At 36.3% G+C, this 25,863-nt stretch overlaps 1 protein-coding gene across 3 annotated transcripts in view; it reads right to left on the reverse strand.

Moving 5' to 3' along the window:
- The window catches only part of CNTN1 (contactin 1), a 309,382-nt gene that overhangs the window by 118,189 nt on the left and 165,330 nt on the right, over nucleotides 1-25,863 (reverse strand). For all 3 annotated transcript variants that reach the window (XM_037058153.1, XM_037058154.1, XM_037058155.1), the window contains 6 exons: nucleotides 19,308-19,441; nucleotides 17,945-17,977; nucleotides 12,936-13,068; nucleotides 9,147-9,319; nucleotides 7,087-7,182; nucleotides 332-538 (listed from right to left, as the gene is read on the reverse strand). In XM_037058153.1, the coding sequence (XP_036914048.1) occupies nucleotides 332-538; nucleotides 7,087-7,182; nucleotides 9,147-9,319; nucleotides 12,936-13,068; nucleotides 17,945-17,977; nucleotides 19,308-19,368 (703 nt within the window). In that variant the 5' untranslated portion in view covers nucleotides 19,369-19,441. The remainder of the gene's footprint in view (nucleotides 1-331; nucleotides 539-7,086; nucleotides 7,183-9,146; nucleotides 9,320-12,935; nucleotides 13,069-17,944; nucleotides 17,978-19,307; nucleotides 19,442-25,863) is intronic.

Consider the following 25,863-nt stretch of genomic DNA (forward strand, 5'->3'; position numbering starts at 1 on the left):
CCTCAAAATGGGATGAGCGCAGTGTTTGATGAGTTCCGAATCCAAGGAGTACCAAGGTATGACTGTGTTGGTATTTGACTAATAAACCAGTCTTTTGCATACCTTGAACTAGAGGCAACCAGTCCAAGCTCTGCCATCTAAGGGCACTTTTACGATGTAAATCACCTCCATTGAAAAAGCAAGGAAAGATGCGTACTGAAAAAGAGCGCATCCTCTGTTTGCCCTTACTGTGCAGAGAGTTCATCTCCCCACAGGGCATTCATTTCCATTACTGCAAGGATTCCATAAGCGGAAAACCTTGCAAAAACAATATAACAAATAAAATACTTACGTTCGGGTAGTGGAATGAGTGGGATAAATTTGCTGAATACACTCTTTGTAATAGAAGGACTGGATACAAAACAGGAATAATTGCCTCTGTCTGACGCTTCAACATTGGCAATGTAGAGATTGCCATTCGTCTGAGACACAAATCTCCGTTTATCCATTGTGATAAATACAGGGAATTCATTTAGAAGCCAGCGGTAGCTAAGATCATCTAGAAAGAAAAAAAAAACATTGTCTACTAAATATTAAGCTCCTCTCCAAAAACAAAGACTTTGTTTTTTAGTAATAAGCTAGACCATCATCTAATCTAGGCTACCATAGAGCCTATGTTGGAAGTAGGCCAAGACAAACAGTGCCAGTTTTCTAAAAGCTACTATTGTTTGAGTGAGTATAAGCATGATGCTAAGCGGTTATACCTCTCTCAAGTATTTCATGAAGTACTAATAGTCTTCTATTCCACTGATGAACTAAATGAAACTCAGAGACATTAAATGTCTTGCTTAGAATTGCACACCTATTAAAGAGAACTGGGATTTTGGAATCCAGGTCTGATCATTCAAAGCCCATGACCCATTTTTCTTACTGCATTTTAAAAATAAAATTAATATCACTGACCATACTGTCATTTTATATATATTTTTTGTACTCCTATTCTAAATTATAGATTTAGACATGAGTTTATATAACCTATTCTGGCCACATTAAAAGTAAAAAAAAAAAAAAAAACACAGAGAAATACATGCTACTGGTTTTCTTAAATATTAGGAACTCTGACATATGGTAACTGAACCACAGAAAATTCCGTTGGCTGAACATACTGGCNACTGGGATTTTGGAATCCAGGTCTGATCATTCAAAGCCCATGACCCATTTTTCTTACTGCATTTTAAAAATAAAATTAATATCACTGACCATACTGTCATTTTATATATATTTTTTGTACTCCTATTCTAAATTATAGATTTAGACATGAGTTTATATAACCTATTCTGGCCACATTAAAAGTAAAAAAAAAAAACACAGAGAAATACATGCTACTGGTTTTCTTAAATATTAGGAACTCTGACATATGGTAACTGAACCACAGAAAATTCCATTGGCTGAACATACTGGCTGGTGTGGCCAAAATTTGAATTTCCTCATTAATCTGCTGCTTTGCATACAGCTTTCTATTCCTATCGCCCTTTCCCACTTTTCGGATTACTCCCCAGGAGTCATGCACAGTTGTAATGCACAGGAGGGAACTATGGGCATTGCGCGCTTCTCAGTCACAAAACTTGGTTTCCTAAGACACCGTGACCATGTGAGGCCACCTGCCACTAGGAAGATTGTAAGAGGGGATCTCTTGTGTCAAGTTGGATAGGTCTTTGCATGTGAAATGGTGGAAGGTCAAGATCTTTAAAAAATAAAATAATTATGCCTCACTATCCCTTTGCTTTAGGGAGTTCAGGTGACAGGTAGAGCTGTCAAAGGAAAGAGCTATGAAATACTAGAATGATTTCTTGAGAATAATAATCCAGGGTAGTCTTTTTAGATTAGCTTTGTGATTTTCTCCAACTAATTTACAATATCAGGGAAGTAAATGAAGATGATTACATTATTCTTATTTTAATCTTAATTTTTAATGCTAAAAGCAGTATACTTGTATTATCAAAATAAAAAATACAGAGAAAGTTAAAAGAGAAAGAATATTAAATTCTCATAATTTTCTAATTTAGGGTTACTGTTAGCGTATATCTTTTTGGACATTTATATCTGTTAATGATTCTATTATTTTAATGGTTATCCTTATGCTGATTTATGTCAGTATCAACCTAAGTCTTAGACTGTAGAATAATTTGTCTGGCTGATTGAATGCTCTATATGGGCTCTCCACTTTACTTCTTTAATACACACTGAGGACCTTCTATGTGCTACTAAACAAGGCAGATGAGGTCTTTGTCCCTGTGGGGCTTGTACCATCAATACATGCAAATTCACCTCAGAAAACTTAGCCTGCTCACAAGCCATTCACCTGGACAAAATAATCACTGCAATACATTAGAAGCTATCATTCCTCATGAAAACAAAGGTAGGAATTGCTGTTGCCATTTTTAAACAGGGCCACTGGGGTTTAGCCAGGTTGACTGACTAGCCCAAGGCCACACAGCTATAGGGAGAGAGGCAGAAGTGATTTTGTAACCTCCCTCTCCAGCACACCACTCCCCAAACCACTGCAAGGTTGGTGTGATAGCTGCCCTGCCTCTCTCCAACCTAAGCACAAGGCTTATTTTTGGCAGTCAAGAGCTAGGTTCTGAATGAGTTCTCACAGGGACTCAATGGACTATCTTTTTATCCACCTTCCCCTGACCCATGCTGGTAAAATGAACCATCTCTGAAAAAGTCAACACATGTTTTATTCTTAGCGCTATTGAATGGCTTAAATAATAAATTACTATAAAATTATTTGTTTAGGAAGAGTAAGTGTGAGCATCTGTTTTAGAAATGTTGCTTTCTTTTTTTTAATCAATGTCTGAGATTCCTTTCCTTTGCTTCCAGAGAGTGAGGACTATATTACAGGAGAGATTTGTCTGGGTCAACTATAGGGCGCTTGGCTAGTGTGAGTGCATTATTTTTCAATATGTCACTTAACTAACCTTGCCAAATAATGCATGCTTCTCCTTGAAATACATCTGAAGTTTAGTAAATTATTCCTTGGAGGAATAATTTACAACCTTTCTGGAAGAAGTTTGTGCTTTCTTTTTTAATTAAACTCAATAGAACAGAATTTACCTATGCCAATAAAATCACTATAGCTTCCAATCAGTGCTTTGATACCAATAGTACACTATACATTAAACTCGTTTAGAAAGAAATGTATACCAACTTATACTGTGGCTTGTACAGTCTCTACTGTGCTCTCCCATTCCTGTCTGCTGAACTTTTTATTCTACTGGCTTCTTTTAATTAATGTTCAACATGCCAGAAATTATTTTTTCAAGGGTATTCTTTCTTATTCATTTAAAAATTCATACCTATGTCTATTATCAGGTATTCTGTATTTTGTCAATAGTATCCACCCTCTGAATGATGAACATTTTTCTGTACTCTCTCTCAATATACATATAAGTGATTTATACTTTGTGAGATGTGTTAACTCAATTTATGATGGTAATAGTGAAAGATAATCAGTCAGAAATAAAGCATTACATTTTCATTTTTCTAAGATTGAGGTTGAACACATTCATGAATTATTGATTGCTATAATAAAACACAATCTTAACAGGTAAATATACCTTCTAGTGAAATTATAAATACTATATACCCATCAATTAATGAACACATTTATTTATTTTTTCACTCCCTCATTTTTAAAATATTTGTTGAGCATTTACTCTCTTCTAGGTACAAGGTAATCAGTTGTATATCAAATGTTTTAAAATTAAATATATAACTGCAATGATATGCTTATGTATAATTATCCTTAATAAATGACTAAACTAGACCAAATCAGAGTTTTCCTCTTTGCAAGAAACAGTAAGTAGGACACCCAAATACATAGAAAAATATAATGGTTGTGAAAGTTAAGACTTTGCACCTGGATCTTTTTCCTATGTCTAAATGACAGAGACAACATTTATATATTGTGAATAAATAATCTTTAGTGTAGTAATAATATTTAATAATAAAAGATTCAAATATTAAATGTACTAAACACATTTTATTTACTTTAATATTAATCCAGTAGAAATTATATATGTACTTTACCACTTTAGAACACTTTATCAACATTGAAATTCATAACAAGCTCCATGAAATAGGTGGCGTGGGAATTATCACCAAATTTCAAATGAGGAAACTGAGATGTAGGTGTACCTATGTTGACTTGATATAGTGAGAATTAAAACCAGGTTAGCAGATTACCAACTAGAGCAACAGAACTTGACAACTATGAATAGTTGCATAATACATTCTTTGAAGTTCAGAACCAAAATTCAGGTTCCTTTCCACTTTCGATCCTGTCAAGTTCTAAATGACAAAGTGCAAGACCTTAATGTAACTGCATTTAGGAAGTTCTTATGCCATGGAGACAGTAAAATAGTACACACACACACACAATGGTTAAAATTGAGTATTTCTTATGTTTAAAAAGATCACAATCTCCTTATAACATAACCCCAGAGAAGAAGACAAAGAGCTATTTACATTCTAATCTGCCTAATTTTATTTCTTGGATTTATTTAAAAGACCAACTTAGTTCCTGGCCCCTTCACCCATTCACCCTCACCTGATACCTATGCATGTAAATAAATGTATGTATCTTTATCAGGATAAAGAGGTCATTAACTCATTTGGCTTAAGTATTTGAATCTCCTACAAACCTTGTTTTTGTCCAGGAAATTCTTTATTCAGTATGGTAGTTAAAAATGCCACAGAAACTGAAAGCAAGACTTATCTCAGGAAAATATCAAAGCCTGTTCCTTGGACCTTTTCTTCCCCTTTTCTATCTATACTACCATATTTTTAGGACTATAAGACACACTTATTCACCACATTTCTTGCTTCAAAATTTTTTTCCTACTTTCCTCCTCTAAAACCTAGGTGCGTCTATTTTTCAGACCAAGTTTTAAAAGAGGAAAATAGGGGGAAATTTTTGAAGCAAAACATGTGGTGAAAAGGTGCATCTTATGGTCTGAAAAATATGGTAATCCCTTAGGTAACCACAGGCAGTCCTGTGGTCTTGAAAACAATGCATATGATAGTGAATCAGAAAGTGATACTCCCAGCTCAAACAATGCCACTAGGCACCACACTCATAAAGAACTCCTAACTTTTGGCAGCTCCATTTGAAAGTTTACCAGGCATCTCACACTTAACATGTCCACACCCATTTCTCCATGTAATGGAGACTCCATTCTCTTTGGAGCTCATGACAAGAATTTTGGTGCCCACCTTGACTCCTGCGTTTCTCTTATATCCTACACAAAGTGTACCAGACAGTCCTCTTGGCTTTTCTTTCAAAGTCTACCTTTAATTTTAACCACTTCTTCCCACCTTCACTACTACTGCCATATGTTGCCCTCCAACACAAAAGTCAAAATAAAAGTCAAGGTAATTGCTATGAATTATAGGGTCCTATGTGAAATAGCTCTTGTATCTCTCTGATTTCATTTCTTACTACCCATTATCTTAATCACTCTATTTCAGCCATCCTGGCTTATTTGTTCTTCCTCCACAGTTCCATTTCAGGCTTTTGTCCTTGCTGTGGTATATGCCTGGCATGTTCATCCCCCAGATACCTGCAATGCTAACCTTACATTCAAAGTTACCTTCTCAGTGATAGCCTTTACATAAATTTGGTCATCCCCTCAATATGTTCTCTCCAACATTCCCTGCATAATTTTTCTCCCTAGAGATTATTTATTAATATCTAACATGCTATATCTTTTAACTATTTATCTTATCTATGTTTGTCTCTTCTTGTAGAAGCTCTCAGAGTGGGGAACTTTTCCTGTTTTGTCCACGGAGGTATTCCTGTTGCATAAACAGTGCCTAATACCAAACAAGTGCTCACAAGAGATTGTTGAGTGAATAATTGATTGAATGAAGCCCATTCTTCCAGTGCTGATTATGGTCATTGGCTATTTATGGTCATTTACTTTGTACAAAATACTATAAAGATGAGGAAACTTTTTTCATGGTTTCCACAGTTCTTCAAAGAAAAAAACTGTTTTCTCATTGAAAGTTGTTACATTTTGAACCTATATATTCCCCCTATATTTATTAATTAGTCTTTTCTTATAGTTATTAGAAAGACAATTACCAATATTTGATATAAATAAATAATTGAAATTTATGCATAATTGGAATAGAGCATATATACCAGTTTAAGATATTCCATACAAAATGATTTATAACAGCCTATTATGATTAATTCTCTATGAAAATATTTATGGCATAAATGAACATTTAAAAAGTTAAATTTATGGCATAATAATAGAACTATAAAAATACAAAACACACAAACAGTTTTCCAGTGTAAAAAAGTAGTATTTATATTTTATTTCAAGAGATATTTAATAAATATAAGAAGTGACAATTATTGAAAATACATGAAGTATTCATTCATTTTTTAATTAGCACTTTTACAGCTTTTATTTCAGCCATATCAAACTGCTGAAAATATGTATTCAAATATTGAATCTTATAACAGATGACACTTAATTTATCACCGTTCTAAATTGGATAGAGATTGGTGATTTTAATGAGATTAATTTTATCATGTATTTATCTCTTTCTTGTGTTTAATTATAGTTCACAGTATATTGTAGATGTTAAATTATTAATAAAATGATTGATTATATATCATTCATCAGTACCATTCTAATTCAGGAATAATGTGAAGAAAATATACCATATTTTCTCCAGTGTAACAGAAATACTAGTGGAAACATTATCCAAAATACCTATTGTTTATAAACTAAAATGATCATAGATACATACTGTGTGATATATCTATGCCAGTGTGATACTGCAGCCTGTCTGAAGGACTGACTCTGTTTCTTAGCTTTTCTAGCTGGACACCTATCCTCTTTGGAATTAGGGCCAAATGACTAAAGAGCCAAAGGAGAATGTACCTGTAACTACTAGTATGTGGTATATTAGGTTAAGCAAACATTGAGTCTAATTTAACTACAAGTGTACCATTATTGTTAAGAAAACAAAAATTTCCCGATGTCACCCTACAGAGGCTTATAGTCATAGAGGGACTATGGTTACCTGGAAAATGGTATGGAGGGTCACAGAGAAGCACCATTCCTTTCCCTTCTTTCACTCTGACCTCAGGACGTTCTTCAGGTGGGAAAGGGTCAAGATCTAATTATGAAACAAGAGGAAAACATTCACTATCTGGTCCAGAGAAAGAGATATTCATTAAAGCTTACCTTTCAGCTACTAATTCACTTAGAATATGATTCTTCTCAGGTAGTTTGATAGAACCTGTCAAAGTCAATTCCCAATTTTTATGTTCTGGATTTACATATGTGACACAAGAATTCTGTGGTGAACTTAAGCTTTTGGATATTGGTAGCAGCCCACATAACTCCTCTGACAACCCTGAAGATTACAGATATGGTAAACTTTTGCTTCACACTTAGGAATAATCTCAGTAAGGATATTTGAAATTACAAGGGGCACAGACAAAGCCAGGGATTGACCAAAGAAAGTAAGTAAAGAGAAATAATAAAGACATGGGCTCATTTGTATTTTCCTTCTTGAGGGAAGAATTGGGCAAAAGGTAGATCCTAGTTGAGGAACATGAAGGTCACTAATCTTGTGTTCCTTTACAAATTCTGCACTTTCCTCAATTCTCATTTCCTTTATTCCTTCCTCTGTATCTTGAACTTCCATTTTGCTTGGTTTTTCAACATTTTATTGGATTCTTCCTTTGTTTTACTGGGGCTCATCTTTTCTCTTCTGCCTCATCTCCTGTTTGTTACCTGTCATCAGTACCCAACTTATAAAATCTAATTGTTATTTCTCTCAATGTATTTATATCATGAAAGTCATCATCCAATCAGTCCTTTTTTTCCAGAGAACACTGAATGTCTACATTTCTAGACCTAATGCTTCACCTGAATGCCATTCCTGTCCTCGAATACTTGGCCGACATTTCAACATGGATAACTTATGTTACCTTAACCTCTGAATGTGAAGCAACCAACCTTAAATGCTTTAAGTGCTTCCAACCAACCTTGAAATTGATTTTATTTCCTCCCATCCCATTTTTCAGGAGCACAGAATATTTCTGCCCTTTAACTAGACTTTCAAAGAACATATATGTACACACCATGGGTACAGACCACAGTGTGGTGATGGCCAGAGGAAAGGGGGAGAGGAGGCTTGAAGGAGGAAGGCAAAGGGGGGAAGATGGGGATATCTGTAACAGAGTCAACAATAAATACAAAGAAAAATATATTTAGTTAAGGTCTTTTGTTCAGTGCAATGCAACCTGTCAATTAATGCTTCAAGGATTGTTCACTACTGATGGTGCTGCTATCACACTGGTTTAACCTGATTCTGCCTCCTGACCCTGTTCGCTGCCTCCTGGGAATCACTAACACCTGGGTCCTCTCAAATGTCATTGCCGCCCTATAACCAATTTTGCGAAAAGACTTACCTGCTGACTTATAAAATCACATACTGCAGAACATCTAGTCCAAGTCCTCTCCCAATGCACACTTCAGATCAACCTCTAAAAGTAAGACTTTTAGTTTGGCACAGTGTTTCTCAAAATATTTTTCATTACTGTCTCCGAAAGAAGGCATTGCATTTAATTTAAACTTTAAATTAAAAAAATAATTAAATTATATTTAATTTATTCCTAGTAAAAAAGTTAAATATTAAGGGATGAGATTTCTTTCAAGCAGGGTTGAGTTGGGGAGAGTCACCAACCATTATGCTGTAATATGGAGAATGGTTTCTCCCCTGGCCAAGAACCAGCTTTCATTCCGCTCAGAATGATATCACACCAATGAGAATGAATTTGCATCAGTGCTAATTTTTAAAAACTCATTCAAGATCTTTCAATATGTGGCCTTAGTTCATTTTCCAATATTATCTTTCCCTGTTTCAAGTTCATTTACAATGCCTCTCATGATGCTTTCCTGCCCTGACATTTTTTTCTTCTCTACACAATTAAGGCCCCACTAATCATGTAAGACCCAGCCCATCATGGAGGTTCCTTTCCTCCTTGTTTCTCTTCTTGCTGAACTCCTATGATAGATAACCTCTAAGTTTCAAAAAGCACACTTGTGCTTTTTAAAGTTACAGTTACTCACATCCAAAGCTCAGGGTTGCTTCAGTGCTTCTGACCATCCCATAGTTATTTGATGCTAAGCAGTAGTACACTCCAGCATCTTTCTGTTTGTCAGGGTTGTTGATAACTAGGTTTCCTCCTACCATACTGTACCGGTCACTTGTCAGATCAACATCCCCATTATTCATTCTCCACCTATGAGAAAAAGAAGTAAATGTCATTCAAAGGTCATCGTGACCTTCGTACTTGTCGAATGTCATTCTAAAATAATATGGAAGCAGCTCATTGCGAATTCAGACAATTAAATAGATGACTCGGTGTGGTATTTCTTCCCACCCTTTAATTGCATATTTGGGGCTCATGATTTATAATTCAGTTCAGGCACAGAAAGGTTCAAGTGCATGAAATATTTCTTTTTTGTTGTTTCAGGAAGTATCCCAAAGAACAAATATTTTCTTGAACTTTCTAGATAAATTTGTTTCTTAGCTTCTGTACATGGTTTATAAATGATACCCATCTATGCACTAGTTCAACACATATACGCACAGGCATGGTATTTAAAATATGAAAAGCATTACTCTGACAGAAATTAAATATAAAATAATAAATGTGCCAATATATGATTTTAATATCAAAATAAATTTCAATATAACAAAATAACTGAAATCAGGGTTTTCTCAGCAAATGGCATATCCCAACCGTAGAGGTCAACCACACAATTTGAAAATGATAACAGTCAATTGAGTTTTGGTGTCCAAGCCACAAATACAATACTGCAAATATAAGATGTGTTTCTAAGGATTGTGTTATAAATAAACTGACTGGAAACCAGAATCCAACTTTCTCAGTGAGATGATAGGAAGAATGCATGTGGAAAGTAGTTTTCAATTAAGCCGACCACCTACTTAATTTTATAATCACCTGCATCAGGGTATACCCTTAAGGTCCCAGGTCTTCACAGGTTATGAGACCATAGCCACGGTCAGATGATGGTGGGCTGTGGTGGCGGTGCCTGTTGCCCGGCACATTTCTGATTAGGGTCAGAGTCTTGCCAAAAAGGCCTAATGCTTTTAGAATATCTCTGAGTAAATCGAATGCTTGGAACATTTTTAGTTTTAATTTTTTCACTGTACGAGACGATTTCAAAGCAAACACACGGAACCTTGCTTTGTATTTTGAAACACTACCAATTGCAATCCAGTGAAAACCTCCCCCTCTACCTAGCCGGTGCCACTCCTGTCCCTGTTTAGACCACCCATTGTCAACCTGCTTAGCATTAGCCAAGGCAATGGGTTTCCCTGTTGGTAAGTTCCAGTTGTTATGTTTTCCCCCCACAAATATGTTGACTCTAAATTTTTGTTTGTTGCCTTAACTTCTTCCCAGTGGCTCTGACGCTGCCTTTAATGTCACATAATGATTAAATTTTGCTGTTTGGGTAAGCTCGTCGGTCTATCTCATTTTCAGAAACACCCACGATATTCCTTTCACAAGTGTTAAGTGCAATTTTCCTGGGGTCCTTGTTATTTTGGGGGGACAAGGAAAGATAACAAAAGCCTTAAGGCTGAGAAGTGGAAGGTAAAGTTCCTGTTGTTTCTTTTAGGATGTTGCCATGAATAACAAACTAGTATAGCACATGCCATAAATATAAAACTACTGTGTGAGTGACAAATTGCATGATTACCAAAGTGAGTGTGGCCTGCCCTGAATATTAAGTAAAATTTTCAAGCTTCAAGTTTCCATCAACAAACTGAATTCTTAGCTATTTTTTTCCTTATTTGCTGTCAGTGGCAGACAGCCTTCATGACAAAGTGAAACACCTGCTTCTCCCTTCCAGCTCTCTAGATGTGCGGGTGGGCCGCACTGGTCCCGGCAACTTCTCTGCTGCGCAACCCGTGAGAGGGAGCTGGAGATGCATTTGCCCATTGACGTTTGGCTTCTTATTTTTATGTTTTAAGTTTTGGTAAGAAAACTTCATAGGATTGGAGGGAGGAGGAAATAGGGAGCTGCTAAACAATGTGTAGAAAATTGTAGATGTGCAAACTTTTGCTTCTTGGTGCCTTTGTTGAGGGAGAGGGGAGGCAAAAGGGGGGTGGCAAGGGGAAGCGTGTTTTTCTAGAAACTGTCTGTGACAGTTCTTCTGCTTTGTTGCCTCCTCTCCAGCCTGGAGGCTGATTTGCTAAGGTTCCACATATGAATGTCAAGGACAGAATGTCACAGAACAAGCATCGTGGATATAGCTTTTGAGAGACTATCAACCTATCTAGAAAGATGCATACTAGAAAATCACATGTTTCTCTGAGAGCCCTAAGCCGTGTATTTCAGTCCTGGGTCAGTGATTCCCTCACTCTGAAGAAAATCTATTTACTTATTCAGAGCTCAGCTTCCTTTTCTGTAAAATTGCATGCTTAGATCAGATCTCCTCTAGAGCCCCTACTGGTTAGGATAAGCCATGCCCATAAACTCGCTGTGCATCGCTTAAGGGTAAAAATAAGTCTACCCCATCAAATACATTCAAACCAAATGTGTTATTTATAACTTATAAAATATCTATTTATATTGCACTCCCATGCATGAAATTGAAACAATAAAAATAATTTCAAAGGGGTAGTGATGTTTCTAAATTTGTATTTTAAGAATAATTTTTGTAATTATAGCCAGAGGCAAGATAAAATGAGTTCAATTAGAATGAAATGGGAGAAAATGGTATTCTCTTTGATAACAACTTTTTATAATAATAGAAAATCATTTTTATATCCAGAAAAAATCCACTATAAAACTCAGCCTTCTTTAATTACAACCTTCAGTTCAATCAGATGACATTAACCTATTAGACCCCCAATTTCTCCATCAGTCACTTGCTTTGTCTTCATGGAACCATTTTATAGGTGAAATTCAAATCTATTGGTAACTGGTTAATTTTTTAATCTTATTCTTTGCATCAGACTAGAAACGATTAACAAACTTTTCAGAACCATCTAAAGCAAAAAAAAAAAAAACACCCACTGTTACATTTAAAAAAATTATTTTGATATCATTAATAGTACTTCCCCCCAAGTAAAATAATGTTTATATAGGTTGTCCAGTAGGTATGACATTTAAGCAATTTGCTGTGTTGTTTGAAATACAGATTTGAGGTTATTGAAAACCATGTTGCTTTCTAGACATACTTACACAAGCACTTTATTTTTTTATAACTTTATTTTTTTAAAGATTTTATTTATTTATGTTTAGAGGGGAAAGGAAGGAGAGAGAGAGAAATATCAATGTATGGTTGCCTCTGGTGTGTCCCCTGCCGGGAAGTGGCCTGCAACCCAGGCATGTGCCCTGACTGGGAATCGAACCGCGATCGTGTGGTTCGCAGGCCCGCATTCAATCCACTGAGCTACACCAGCCAGGGCACACAAGCACTTTAAATGCACTTAATATGGAAATATTATCCATTGTCTGTAGGTATAAGTTATCTAGGCCAACACATGCAAGAACATTTTATCCTCAGATGTGCGGGATGTTCACATAGTGTTTTGCATGCTTAGCATGACCTCCATTACACAACTTCCAAATTGATAATGTCAAATGGCACTGGCATTGTCTTTGCAGGAAATAGTAAGTGATTTATTTTCATATATTTAAGAAAAGTACTGCTTATTTGTGCAACTTTAAAAATAACTTGTAAGCCAATGTTTCTGCTATGCTCCTGGACTTTGTAGAAAGCATTACATTATAGCTTTCGCTGCCAGTGCAGCGTCATAAATGCTGATCACTAGTCTTTAGTTCACCACTCCATTCTGAGAGAAGAAGTGAAGTACATTACTTGTAAACTGGGAAGGGGCTGGCTCGTGCCCTACAGTTCAGGGAAACTTTCCCTTCTGGCGATTCCTCTGGATAAATGGTATTAATTGGTTGCTCTTCAAAAATGGGTCCAAATCCTTTGTCTTCCTCAGAAACTATAAGAAAAATAAAAATATTTTACATTGTGCTAGTTTATAAGTAAAAAAAACACTCGAAACATTAAGAAGTTTTTTGAAAAAAATCTATGACACTGAATCACCATTATATTCAAAAGAAATATTATTTGCTTCCATAATCCTGAGGAAAACATTTTGTTTTTTATTCAAATTCTTCTCTACTCACCCCTCATTTTTCTCCCAAAGCACTCAGTGTTGCCATATTTAACTTAAACAAAGCATATTTTTATTCTCCTGAGCCTTTGCTCATGGTTTTTTTCTTTCTAGAACCACCATCTCACTTTCCTGCTCCTATCAACATTTATACAGCCCTTTGAGACTTAACTTCAGAGTTAGTTCCTTCAGGAAGCCACATCTCACCCATCCCAGATTCAGCTGGTCCCCACCTGTGTTCTATTAAGCTTATAGCACTTAACACACCCATTGTGTGATTCCTCATACAACTTTCTGTTCCACTATTGCAAATGCTTGAGGACTGGTGATGTTGTCCATAATCTCGGTATAATACTCTCCTTAGCCCTCTGTTTAGCAGTTTGCAACAAAATAGGTGCTTAACAATTTACGAAAAGCAGAATGACTGAATTTCTAGATGCTTCAGGGAAATGTTTCTTTCCTGGGTCAGTTCTTACTTCTTTGTTTGTTTGTTTTTTCTAAACATGTGACCAGCACTAGTACTTAGCAACATCTAGAACCATCAGTAAATTTACATGAATATGGGAACTAGCCAACTGGTTTAAAATCTGTCACAAAACTATACACAATGGAAAGCAGTTGTTCTTGACAGTATGTCCTTCTGGACAGGAAGAGGGCCACCTCACAGTCAGATGGGAAGAGAATCACTCCGTGTCTTTCAGGTGGCACCATTTACAGAGCCCTATGTCCCAAATGAATTAATCTGATGTGGATGGCTAGGGATGTTCTTGCACAGGATCCCTGTAGTGTCTTTGCTAGACCAAAGCTGTGGTTCACTTCTCCAATTTATTTTTAATAGAAAGTTTAAGGCAAATGTCGCAGAGACTTTTTATCTGCGCTAACATCAACCTTGAGGATGAGAGCTTTGCTCTAGTTTCCCTGAACAAGAAGTTTAATATGCCATTTAAATCTTGCTCAGTCGTGTTTAACAGTGCCTCTCCAACCTCAGCATTACTCCTCATAAAATGGGGATCATAACAAAATTTACTCATTAGATTACTGTGACAATTATTTTGAGACAATGTGTGTAAGACAGTAGTATACCTGCCTTATAGTTAGCAATTAATTCTATTTTTCTTTTCAATGACAAGTGCTTTTCACAAGTTCTATGTATATTTCTTAATATTCCACTTCCAACTGTACTTTGTAGGAACAGGGAATTAAACATTTAGGGGATAAAAATATAAAGCAAATTTCCAATACAATAGTAATTTTTCATGTTCGTAAAATATTACATTTAAGATATTTTCCTTTCTCCTTTTTCTACACCAAAAAGCAGAGCAGGATGTATTTTGTATTACATTAGTGGTTCTGGTGAGCATTATTTTATAAACATATGTCCCTTGTTTTTCTAAAATCTTCATGCCTGATAAAAATAAAATGTTCTATTAAGTGGTTTAGCAATTACTTTAAATACTTTACTTTGAGAACATGTCTAGGCCCTTGAAAGATAAATTTCTCATTCAAAAGAAGCTTTTGAGTCTCATTGGCATGCTCAGGGTAAACCTCTGAACATGAACTCCATAACTTCCCAAAGGGTGTCTGAGGTCACCACTTCGCTAGCTCAACGAGGGTGCCGAGATGAAGGGAAAAACTGTCTGGGAGAGCGCAACACAAGGCTCAGCGAAGGATCCATTAATGCGAGTGTGTCCTCCCCCAACAAAAAATGTGGTCACTTAATGATTTTTTCCAAGAGTCGTGAAAAAATTAGATGACAAACTATAATGCTTTGGAAGCATGAGGGGGTTCAGGGACCCATGAAATGAAAAAAACAAATATGTATCATATTTTAAACATGTGTTATCTTAAAAATAAAAGCCCTTTTTCTTCGTGGATAAATTCTTCTGAATAGAAAAAAGATTCTAAATGGCTTTTCTCAAGCTAATTGAAGATGACACCTAAAATCACACTTTCTTTTTAACTGCTCTTAATGTGGATTTATTTCTTTTCTTCAAAATGGCTGTAATCTACCGCAGAAGTAAGTCCATTTCTTACATCTGAACAAAAAGGTTCACAAGAAAGAAAGGAATCACATACGAATACCTGCTGTCAAACTTACAAATGGGAAGGGGCTGCAAAAGCTGTGGCTCTCCCCGGCCGTTTTCTGTTTCACAAGTATTATAATCACTCATTCGTAGGATCTAAAATGCGACTAGTGCACTTTACCTACGTAGAAATGGTTCGCTATCATCTTGTTATTTTGTATTTTTTCTTTGGAAAGTATAATTATGCTTGAGAGTTTTTTAATTCATTGTATATCCATTTTGAAAAGAAATTTATTTCTCATTCTGTAATGTTACCTCAATCTGTGAGTCATCAAACACAACTTTACATAAGTATATTACAAGCAGAGTCTCAATAACAGTCTCTTAGGGAAAAAAGCAATGGTGACTAAATTTGAACAGAGTCTAATATTGGAGTTTTTACAGTATTTATAATGCTTCAAAGTGGCCAGGCCTGGGCAGTGTTACAAGCTCTCTAGAAATGCAGTAAATATATAAACTGTCTCAAGGCATACTTCTTCCAGACAGCGTAGCCTCTCAGCTGCACTGTCAGCTTCCCCCACTGAGGAGAGAATAAGGAAGGGAATTTAGGGCTTGGGCTTTAAATAGCCCAGCACCCCAACCCTTTAGGAGTCTCAAGAACACGCAGCAGTCAGTTATTAGAACAAAAACTAGGGGCAGGTTATGACCTAACAGCAGAAATGTTAAGTCCACTAAATTTCCTGTTGCATGGCTCTACCTGCCTAAGAAGAGCCTATTGCATTTCTTGAGAGTAACGCTGTGTTTTGCATCACTGCCTGGGTATCTTCTGCACAAGCTAAGGAATGTCTGAGGGTACAGAAGCTGGAAGGGGCAAGGAAGGGCCTTCCCATACAGGTATCAGAGGGAGCATGACCATGATAACACTTTGGTTTTGAACTCCCTGCCTCCAGAGCTGTGAGGCCGTTTTGTTTTGTTTTTCCCCCAAGCCACCCAGTTGGTGGGTAGCAGGTCTAGGAAACGAATACGTGTACTATACTTGTTATAGAGGTAGTATAAATATTATTGAAAATTAATAACACACTGTTCAACTTTAATAAACTAGCCTTTCCCAAATTAATTTAACGATTATATCTTTTCTAGTCTAATTCCTTTAACATCCTGCAGAACAACTGTTTTTTAAAATACTGTCCTAACACAGCCCATATTTTCCCACCTCTGTACTTAACATTCGTGCCACTGTCTCTCAGATTAGCTCCATTTCTCACATTTGAAATACTTAACTACTAGCTTAATCATTAAATGTCCCTCAATTCCTCAAAGTAGTTCTGAGTGCTTATTATATTTTATTTTCACATTGGTTACTTAACTTTTCTTATTCCCTGTTATATGGTGAGGTTTTTAAGTCAAGTAACATATCTTACTGATCTTTATAGAGCCCAGAGGTAGTGATGCCCAACTCACAAGGTGGAAATGAAAATAACTTTGGCGAAATTCAGGCTAAGACTTTTCTTCTGTGAATCCTCTGGCCCACTCTGGCATGAATGGCCTGCGGGCATCATACAAGTGTTCGCAGCAGCTGCTCAGGGATCCTTCCAGAGTGTTAACTCTTCTACGACTAAGCAATGGCTTTGATTAATTACCAGTTCAACTATATTCACTGAGCACTTACTATGCTGTCACTATGCTAAAAGCTATTGTCATGTTCTTTCTTTTTTGCTTTTAAGTTCTTACAAGAATCCTGTGACTTTTACATATTGGAAAGTTGAGGTGCACAGAAATTAAACAGTTCGCACAAGACTGCACAGTGAGCCAATGGCAGGTTGCAAATGCAGATCCAGGCTGGTCTTACTCCAGGCTCTATTTTTTCCCACTGTATTTTACTGTCTCTATGTCTGGCAAGAACTGTTCAGCGGTGGAAGTAGAGCCTAAACAGGGTTGCTAATTTTAGTCAATAATAACAAACAATAATTTTTGCAATACCTTTGGACTCCTAGTTAAGCTGGATCTAAGGTTCCAAGTTCATTACCTTTAGTTCTCCCTCTTACAGCAAACCAGAGGCTTTCAAAAACAAGTTAGGGTTTTATGAGATTTAAAATATTGTCTCAAAATTTAGTAACACAGGATTATTACAAAGACTGCAGAAAAAAAGGTCACACTGAATATTTTCCACCTGCTGCCAACCTCTAATATTTTTAACAGGTATGCCTTGGTACATTGGTGTGCCACAGGGATTTTTAAAACATGCAATACCTGACGATTTAGTCAGGGACACTGACATCTTTTCCCTTAGATTGTCAAATAATAATGATGACAGCCAACACAATAATAGCCACCCAATGTGAGTGAATAAAATTATGCCTATATTTTGTCAGATCAGTAAAAAATAAATTTGTTTGGTCTGCTGCAGAATTTTAGTAATCAGTTTATGTATGCCATGGGATGAAAAGGTTGGACATGGCTGCTGTGATCACGCATTTGTGTACATTGTATGCATTCCTCCATGTGGGTGATCAAACATGGAGCCTTATGACTCCAGATAACCCATCTCGCCAAATGTCCAAGTGATCTAACATTAGCCATTTGCCTTTAAGTTTATAAAGCTAGTACCTTAAAGCAAAGATTAAATATGATCTGTTCAAGGAAAGTAATTTTTAAAAGATACCCTTTCAACAACTTACCTCCATGACCATACCTTCTGTGCCATGTAAACTCTAAAAATAAAAGGGAAAAAATTTAATATCAAAGCAGCTTTTCAGGCTGTGGCTTCAAACATCACTCAAATACTGAGATACTAGTAAATGAAATGAGATTACTGGCTCTTTAACTTACTGGCTCTCAGTAAGTTAAAGTATCATTATATACTTGTAGATATCTGTCTTTGCATTTTATAGTTGCAGTACTAAAATTTATGGTCAACAAAATTAGTATATACATTTAGTAATAGTAAGATTATTTTTGTTTAATTCATAAAAATAATACTTAGCCATATAACCCTACCACAAAAATTTCTTTATTATATTTGTAAAATATATATGCATGTAATTATAGTTATGTGTATAATTTCTGTAGTTATATCCATGTCATTAAAATTCTTAAGTACTGATGAAATTACTATCTTTTTTGATTTTTAAGTCATCATAATAATTAATTCCCCAAATAAAGAAATATTTTATTTTATTAATAATAAATAAGATACAATAAGATATCCATCAGTTCATCATCAAGCAATCAATGAGGGTTGTTAATGATAAGAGCCATCTATAGCTTAAATTAATAGAAACTCAATAAGTACTGAGTTAAGAAAATTGAGATGAAAGAATTAGAAAAATTGACTGGTAGAAAACATGCTGCTTCGGAGAGAAATATGATGTACCTCTCCTTTTACATGCTGTCTTTACAAGATAGAAATACAGTATTTGTTTACTGGAAACTACAGCATTCTTACCACTGCTTTGTTATCCTTAGTGTGCCTGTACATATTTGGTGACCATTTAAAAATTGTTTTTATAAGACCGATCAGCCAGCAATAAAAATTAAATTATATTAACTTAATAAATAGCAACCATAACAAAACCTTAAAATCAAGTACCAATTATTTTATCACTTTTTGATTTTATTTATGCTAATGAGAAAATGTAAGTTTATTGTAATGATACAGTGAAAACACTATATGATGGTGAGTTGTTAACGGTCTTTTTAAAACCACATTAAATGATTTCAAGTTGCAATTGGCTATAGTAGGAATGTTAACACCCCAGGAATTGACAAATGCTACATAACAGGGATTTTTTTCCCCTCAGCAATCCAGACATTTACCAGCATGCCAGTACATACAATTGACTAAATATTGTGAAATTTTAATTGAAAGTAAATTTTAAAAATAGGTTTGTCCTTAATATATGTTAATCTACTTGATTGACCCCGATATCAACTGACTATACCAATATTAATTCTAATTTTCTAGGTCAGATTTAATGAGGTGAATACACACATTGGTTATTTTGACATCATTTACGGAGAATATGCGAAGAAATTTCTTACCTGATAGACAGGTTGTAAAAGATACTATCACAAGGTGACTAACCAGCAGCCACATTTTCATCTTGTGCTTAGAAGAGGTTAGGTTCAATTTTCAAAAAAGCGTTAGCTTATGGCAGTTGGGTAATGTTAAATACCTGCATCAAGAAAAGGGAAGAAAGAAAAAAGGGAACAAAAAGAAGGAAAAAGGCTTGTTTATTGAGATAACCTCATTATCAATTTTATTTTGCACTCTTTGTCTGTAGAATGTGTTTTAGTTCATTGAAACGCATTTGTGAGCCCTGTGTAATAATGGAAAGAGTGGGGTCAGTGCCCTGACTCCAGCTGCCTCCTCATACTCACTCCATGTAACCAAGAGCAGACTAGTCAATTGGTACATTTTATTTTCTAGCAGCTAAACAATTGAGTCTAATATTATCTTTTTTATAAAATGCACAGTTGGAAATATTTTAACATCATCTTTTTTAATCAAAAGATTAAAAATTAAATTTATCTGAAGGGCTGGTCGTTAAAAGATTCAATCAAAGATTTGTTTGTAAAAGAGTTTTGTACACATTCAGACATTATATGCTATATTAGCATTACTTGCTGATGATTTGTGAAATTTTTTTGACAGAAATGATAACTTTAAGTGTTAAAATATATTAATCAATAATATAGTTGTCACCCTGCACTTCCTCCATTTATTAATTCCGCAAAAAGTAAATGATTGTTCATTTATCATCAAGGGAGGATCAGGGATTTGTGAGGCCAGATCATTACAGGTTGGAGAGCTGTCTTTAAGGACAAGAGGAGAAAACTGCCATTGGGCTGGCCAAAGAGTCCATTTAGCTTTGTCCATAAAATAAAAGACACGTTTTTCATTTTCACCAATAACTTTATTGATTTTGACAGTTTGAGTATGTTAGCTATCTCCCGCTATCGGCTTCTAGTGGGTAGAGGCCAAGGGTGCTGCTAAACATCTTCCAATGCATAACACAGCCTCACAGCAAAGAATTATTTGCCCAAAATGTCAATAGAAGCAAGAAACTTCACAAACCACTTTTAACACATTCAATCAGTCACAGCACCTTCTCCGTATACTGCATAAATCTTTTTTTGAATTATAGTTGTATTTTTACCCTTCTTGAAATAATAAAGCATAATCTGCTGAAAATATTTTGTTTCTTCTTCCATGTTCACTATTAAAATGCCTGCACAAAAGTTTATGAATTTTGATAAGTTTTTTAATGCACGCTGATATGACAGCTGTCAAAATACAATCTTAACAAAATTGTTTCAGATGAAGATAAAAACAACTCAGCACTGCTACAGCTATCATATGGAAAAAACTAAAACCTTTTAGTCAACTTAATAATACAAACTGAGCTACAAAATTATGTTGCATTCTAATTAAAATATTTTGCTTTTATCAAATTCCCCAAAACCTATGACCACATGATTGGTCAGGTTTCACCCAGGGCCTTGGAATAGTGTCACATAAGTAAGGGGCTCCACAGCTTAACCTTCATCACCTTTGTGGTGAATCCACCTCTGTGAACAAGCACATAGGCAGAGGACCCGAGAAGAAAGACAGTTTGTTTCCCTTTAAGAAGTTCACAGGCAAACAACCCAATTAAAAATGGGTAAAGGGCCTGAACAGACACTTCTCCCAGGAGGACATCCAGAGGGCCCAGAGACACATGAAAGGATGCTCAGCATCACTAGCCATCAGAGAGATGCAAATTAAAACCCCAATGAAAGACCACTTCACACTGGTCGTCAAACCAATCAACAAACAAGTGCTGGCGAGGCTGTGGAGAACAAGGAACCCTAGTGCACTGTTGGGAGGAACGCAGACTGGTGCAGCCACTGTGGAAAACAGTATGGAACTTCCTCAAAAAACTAAAAATGGAACTGCCTTTTGACCTGTCAATTCCACTTCTGGGCATTCATATAAAGAAACCTGAACTACTAATTCAAAAGAATATGTGCACAAAATATGGAATGAATGCCTCTTTCACAAGATTATAGTAAGGGTTGCATGAGATTATACATGTTAAATGTTTACCATGAAAGTATTTAAGAAATATTAAATTAGTATTCTACTAGGCCATAGGTCCATCAGTCTAGGGACATGTCTCTTATTTATGGTTTTATCTGCACTGCCGTGCACAAAGAAGTCATTGGATGTAGAACAACTGAATAAATGAAGGAATGAATGTACCATTTCATAACTGTATTTTCAATCACTTGCCCCAAACAAACTGAATTTAACCTTAATTACTTAAAATAAGAATAACCTGGTGACAATAGATGATGAGAAATGTGTCGTCTTGGGGTTTTGGTCTTTATTAGTGATTATTGCTCGTGTAAATGTACTCTAGAAGATAATATTCTAAGAAGCAATATTTTAAAGCATTTTAATATTACTTTATCACGTATTGTTTGAAGTCTCTGTATTTCAACTTGAATATTTTTACTTTAGAAAAAGGAAAAATATTATTCTGAGCCTTTCTGTACCATATTATGCTATCTTCCTTCCTTCTCTCCAAATACTGTCTATTTCAGTCGGACGATGCGCCCTCATCCTGACAGCATGCAATCCATTTCATTTAACGGGTGTCTTGCTGTTCAACTATACAAGCATCTTCCACATCGTGTTCACACATTTGTTTTCTGCTGGTGATTCGTTCTGTTGTATCACCAGCCATCCCATCGTTTGGGACTCCCTGATCACATCCCCTGAGCAGTGCAGTGCAGGAGAGAGGCCGAACCCATTGCTGCCTGTGCAGAAGAGACTGCTCTTCTCAGTTCTAGCTCCCTAACCCCCATGGGCCTGAAACCATAGGAGGCAAAGGAAGTAGCAGAGGAAGAAAACAAACAATGCTGACAATGATGTGCCAGTTACAGGAACAGAGACTTTTCTTCTCAATAACCAAAATGACAGACTATGACCAGAGCAGTATCTGGGGATGCATTTCTGTTCCCAGGGCTGTGCTCTGCTGGCCAGCTCCCTGAACACGCTGGCCTTGGAGCCCTGTGTCTTCTCATTTTCTCAGCCTAGGCCTCAGACCAGGGACTGTAGATGCTGCACCCTCCAGCCCTACGTGTCTAGTGACTGGTGTCCCTGGTGTGTACTGGCACTACATTAATTTCTAAGAGAATTCAATCTCATATCTCCAGCATCCTTTATTCATTTTCTTACTCAGACATTAAAATAACAACAAAAACACAGTAAGTTAACATAGTAGAACACATTCTTTTCCTTCATTCTCCTTCTTCCTTTCCTTCCACACATGTCTTCTTCCCCATTTTTCTCTCTTTAATTTAGACAAAGCTAGGGTTCTCCTTCGAGAAATTGAGACCGTATCTAGATATGCATTTTTCTGCTGGACAGATACCAGCCAGCTCTTCTGTTTTTTTTTTTTCTATCACAGATAACCCAAATAAGTTACTCAAAAAAGCCTCAACAATACATTAGTAAGCATGTTGCCATAACAATCATTTGCAAAGTATTTCATACTGCTATATACTGAAGGGGCTTTCCATCAACACCAGTAAAACTATTTCTTTAGCCCTGGCTGGTGTAGCTCAGTGGATTGAGCTCGGGCCTGGGAACCACACGACCGAGGTTCGATTCCCAGTCAGGGCACATGCCTGGGTTGCAGGCAGGTTCCCAGCAGGGGACTCATGAGAGGCAACCATACACTGAAATTTCTCTCCTTCTCTTCCTCTCTAAAGATAAATAAATAAAATCTTTAAAAAAACTATTTTTTAAATGGATGATTATCCAATCACTTACATTGAGAGAGAAAAGACCCTAGAAATATTGATAAATATGTGTAGAAAATATATAAATTTTTACACTGAAAAAGTAAAAAATTATATATATATATATACTAGAAAATACATATTTTATTCAGAAAGAAAATAAAGATTTTGGGGTACATCAGAAATCTATCTTTTTTAAAAAATATTTTTTTATTTATTTTTAGAGAGAGGAGAAGGGAGGGAGAAGGAGAGGAACATCAATGTGTGTGAGATATGTGGATTGGTTGCCTCTTACATACCCCCAGCTGGCGACCTGGCCTATGACACAGGCATGTGCCCTGACTGGAATCGAACTGGTAACCCTTGGGTTTATTGGCCAGCACTCAATCCACTGAGCTACATGAGCCATGGCAGAAATCTGTCTGGATCTGTCCTCAACATAGCTCATTAAAAGCCAACTTAAAAAGGAAATTTAACCTAAAATTTTACTTATTGTGCTCATCACTCTGCTTTGGTTCTGAAGAACATTTGCTATCAAGTTCTATTTCTAGGAAACAGAGGAAGCTTGTTGGAGTTAAGCACAGATTAGTCTAGATGAAAAGACACCATTGTCCCCTGCTCTGCACTGTAAAACTGGGGGACATTTTTTCCTCAGATCTACCCCAAAATTCTGCCTCTGCTGCACAAGTTACTTATTCTTCCTGAGGTGTCAGTCACCCAGTCTGTACAATAGAAAATTCACATACAAAGGACCCACAGCCATATGAAAAAATGCTCAATATCACTAATGATCAGAGAAATGGAATAAAAAATCTCAATGAGATATCACCTCAAGCCTGTCAGAAGAGCTATCATTAATAAACTAACAAACAACAAGTGCTGGCGAGGATGTGGAGAAAGGGAACCCTTTTGCATTATTGGTGGGAGTGCAGACTGGTGCAGCCACTGTGGAAAACAGGATGGAGACACCTCAGAAAATTAAAAATGGAACTGCCTTTTGACCCAGTAATCCCACTTCTGGGAATTTTTCTGAAGAAAATCAAAAGAATGTGTGCACCCCAATGTTCATTGAAGTGTTATTTATAACAGCCAAGCTCTGGAAACAGCCTAAGTGCCCATCAGTAGATGAATGGGTAAAAGAGCTGTCATGCATTTACACAATGGAATACTACTCGGCAGTAAGAAAGAAGAAACTCTTATCTTTTGCAACAGCATGAATGACTTAATTCACTTCACATAATTCACTTAGTTTAATTCACTTAACAAAGAGTATGCTAAGTGAATTAAGCCATTTGGCAAAAGACAAATACCACACGATCTTACTTGTATGTGGAATCTAATGAACACAAAAAACTAACAAACAAAATAGTAACAGAAGGTCAGATACATAAAACAGACTGCCAGCTGCCAGCAAGGAGTGGGCAGGGACAGATGAAAGATGGTAAAGGAATTAACCAAAGAACATTTAGGCACAAACTGTGGAAAACCTGTGGGTTGGGCTGAGGGAGGGGTGAGAGGGTGGGGTTGGGCTGTGGTGGGAAAGGGAGAGAAAGTGGGAAGGACTATAATAGAATAAACAGTAAAAATAAATACCCTAATAAAAAAAATGAAGTGCTTTCTTCAGACGAGCATTATGAGGACTAAGTCATGTATGTTATGGATATGTATGTACATGTATATGTGTAGAAAAAGCACACAGGAAATCAAAAGGTAAGGTGAAATCCATGAAATTCTCCAGAGATAAAATTAGTTTTGAGTTTTAAAAACACTAATCCTTTAGAGAGGGGGTACTATATACTCTCTCCAAATTAAGCACTTCCATATTAATATTATCTTTCCAATTAATTTTTAGGTTAGTAAGTATAATGTAAACAGAGGTGACGCAACTCTGTAGGAGACCATTCTACATGGTGTGGGCCCAGCCCCTAATGACAAACATTTACTGCAAAATAACTTCCTAAAATCCATGCTAAACCTCCAAGGACGAGTGTAACCGGTTCCACCACGTCTGCCCTTTTCATTTGCAAATATCCCTCTTCTGTGATGTGATTAGCAGCATCGGCTCCTTTGTTTTCTGTAAAAGGTAACCACCTAAAGCAACCTGTGCATAGTAAATGAGGACCATAATGTAATGTGCTGAGAAACCTAATAAAGGCAGGTCATGGTGGAGGCTGCTGGCTTTTGCTCCCCTTGAGAGAAAAGCCATGCTGTCCCTTTTCCTCCACTGGACTCCGTAGTCCGTGTGAATGTCTCCTTTCACCCACAATGACACAGACACTGCAGGTCGGTGTCTGCATCAGCTCAACTCTAGAGGAATAAATGCATACTTTGGGTGGTCTTATTCTCCCACTTCACACTGGCTTCTGTAATCTCTCTCATCAATTACTATTCTCTAGGTTTACCAGCTTTTCTACAAAGTTACTAACAATGTTTTGGCAACCACATACTGCTATGGTCAAGTATATGTAGTAAAAATTCCTGAAGGAATGTGCTGTTCTAAGCCAGGAACAACCATACACATACTGAAGGAAAATATCCACTTTCTGAAAATGATTAATAATAGTATCCTTCTGTTCTAGAATAAAGTCACATCCTCCCCAGTTAACAGGTAGAGTGAAATGGTTGACTCAACTGCTTTATCCCTGGAAGGCACTTCCACTTGATTGTGTGTGAAGTGTGTATAAAGAGAATTTCAAAACATTTCCATAAATATAACATCAGAGTATGAAATGTAATGACTTGGCGGCTGCTCGGGGAAATGAAATCTGAAGGTTTTTGAAGATGTGAATATTAATTGAGCGCTGGC

Source organism: Sturnira hondurensis, unplaced genomic scaffold, assembly GCF_014824575.4.
Source record: "Sturnira hondurensis isolate 20B ecotype Veracruz unplaced genomic scaffold, ASM1482457v3 Scaffold0009935, whole genome shotgun sequence".
NCBI lineage: Eukaryota > Metazoa > Chordata > Mammalia > Chiroptera > Phyllostomidae > Sturnira > Sturnira hondurensis.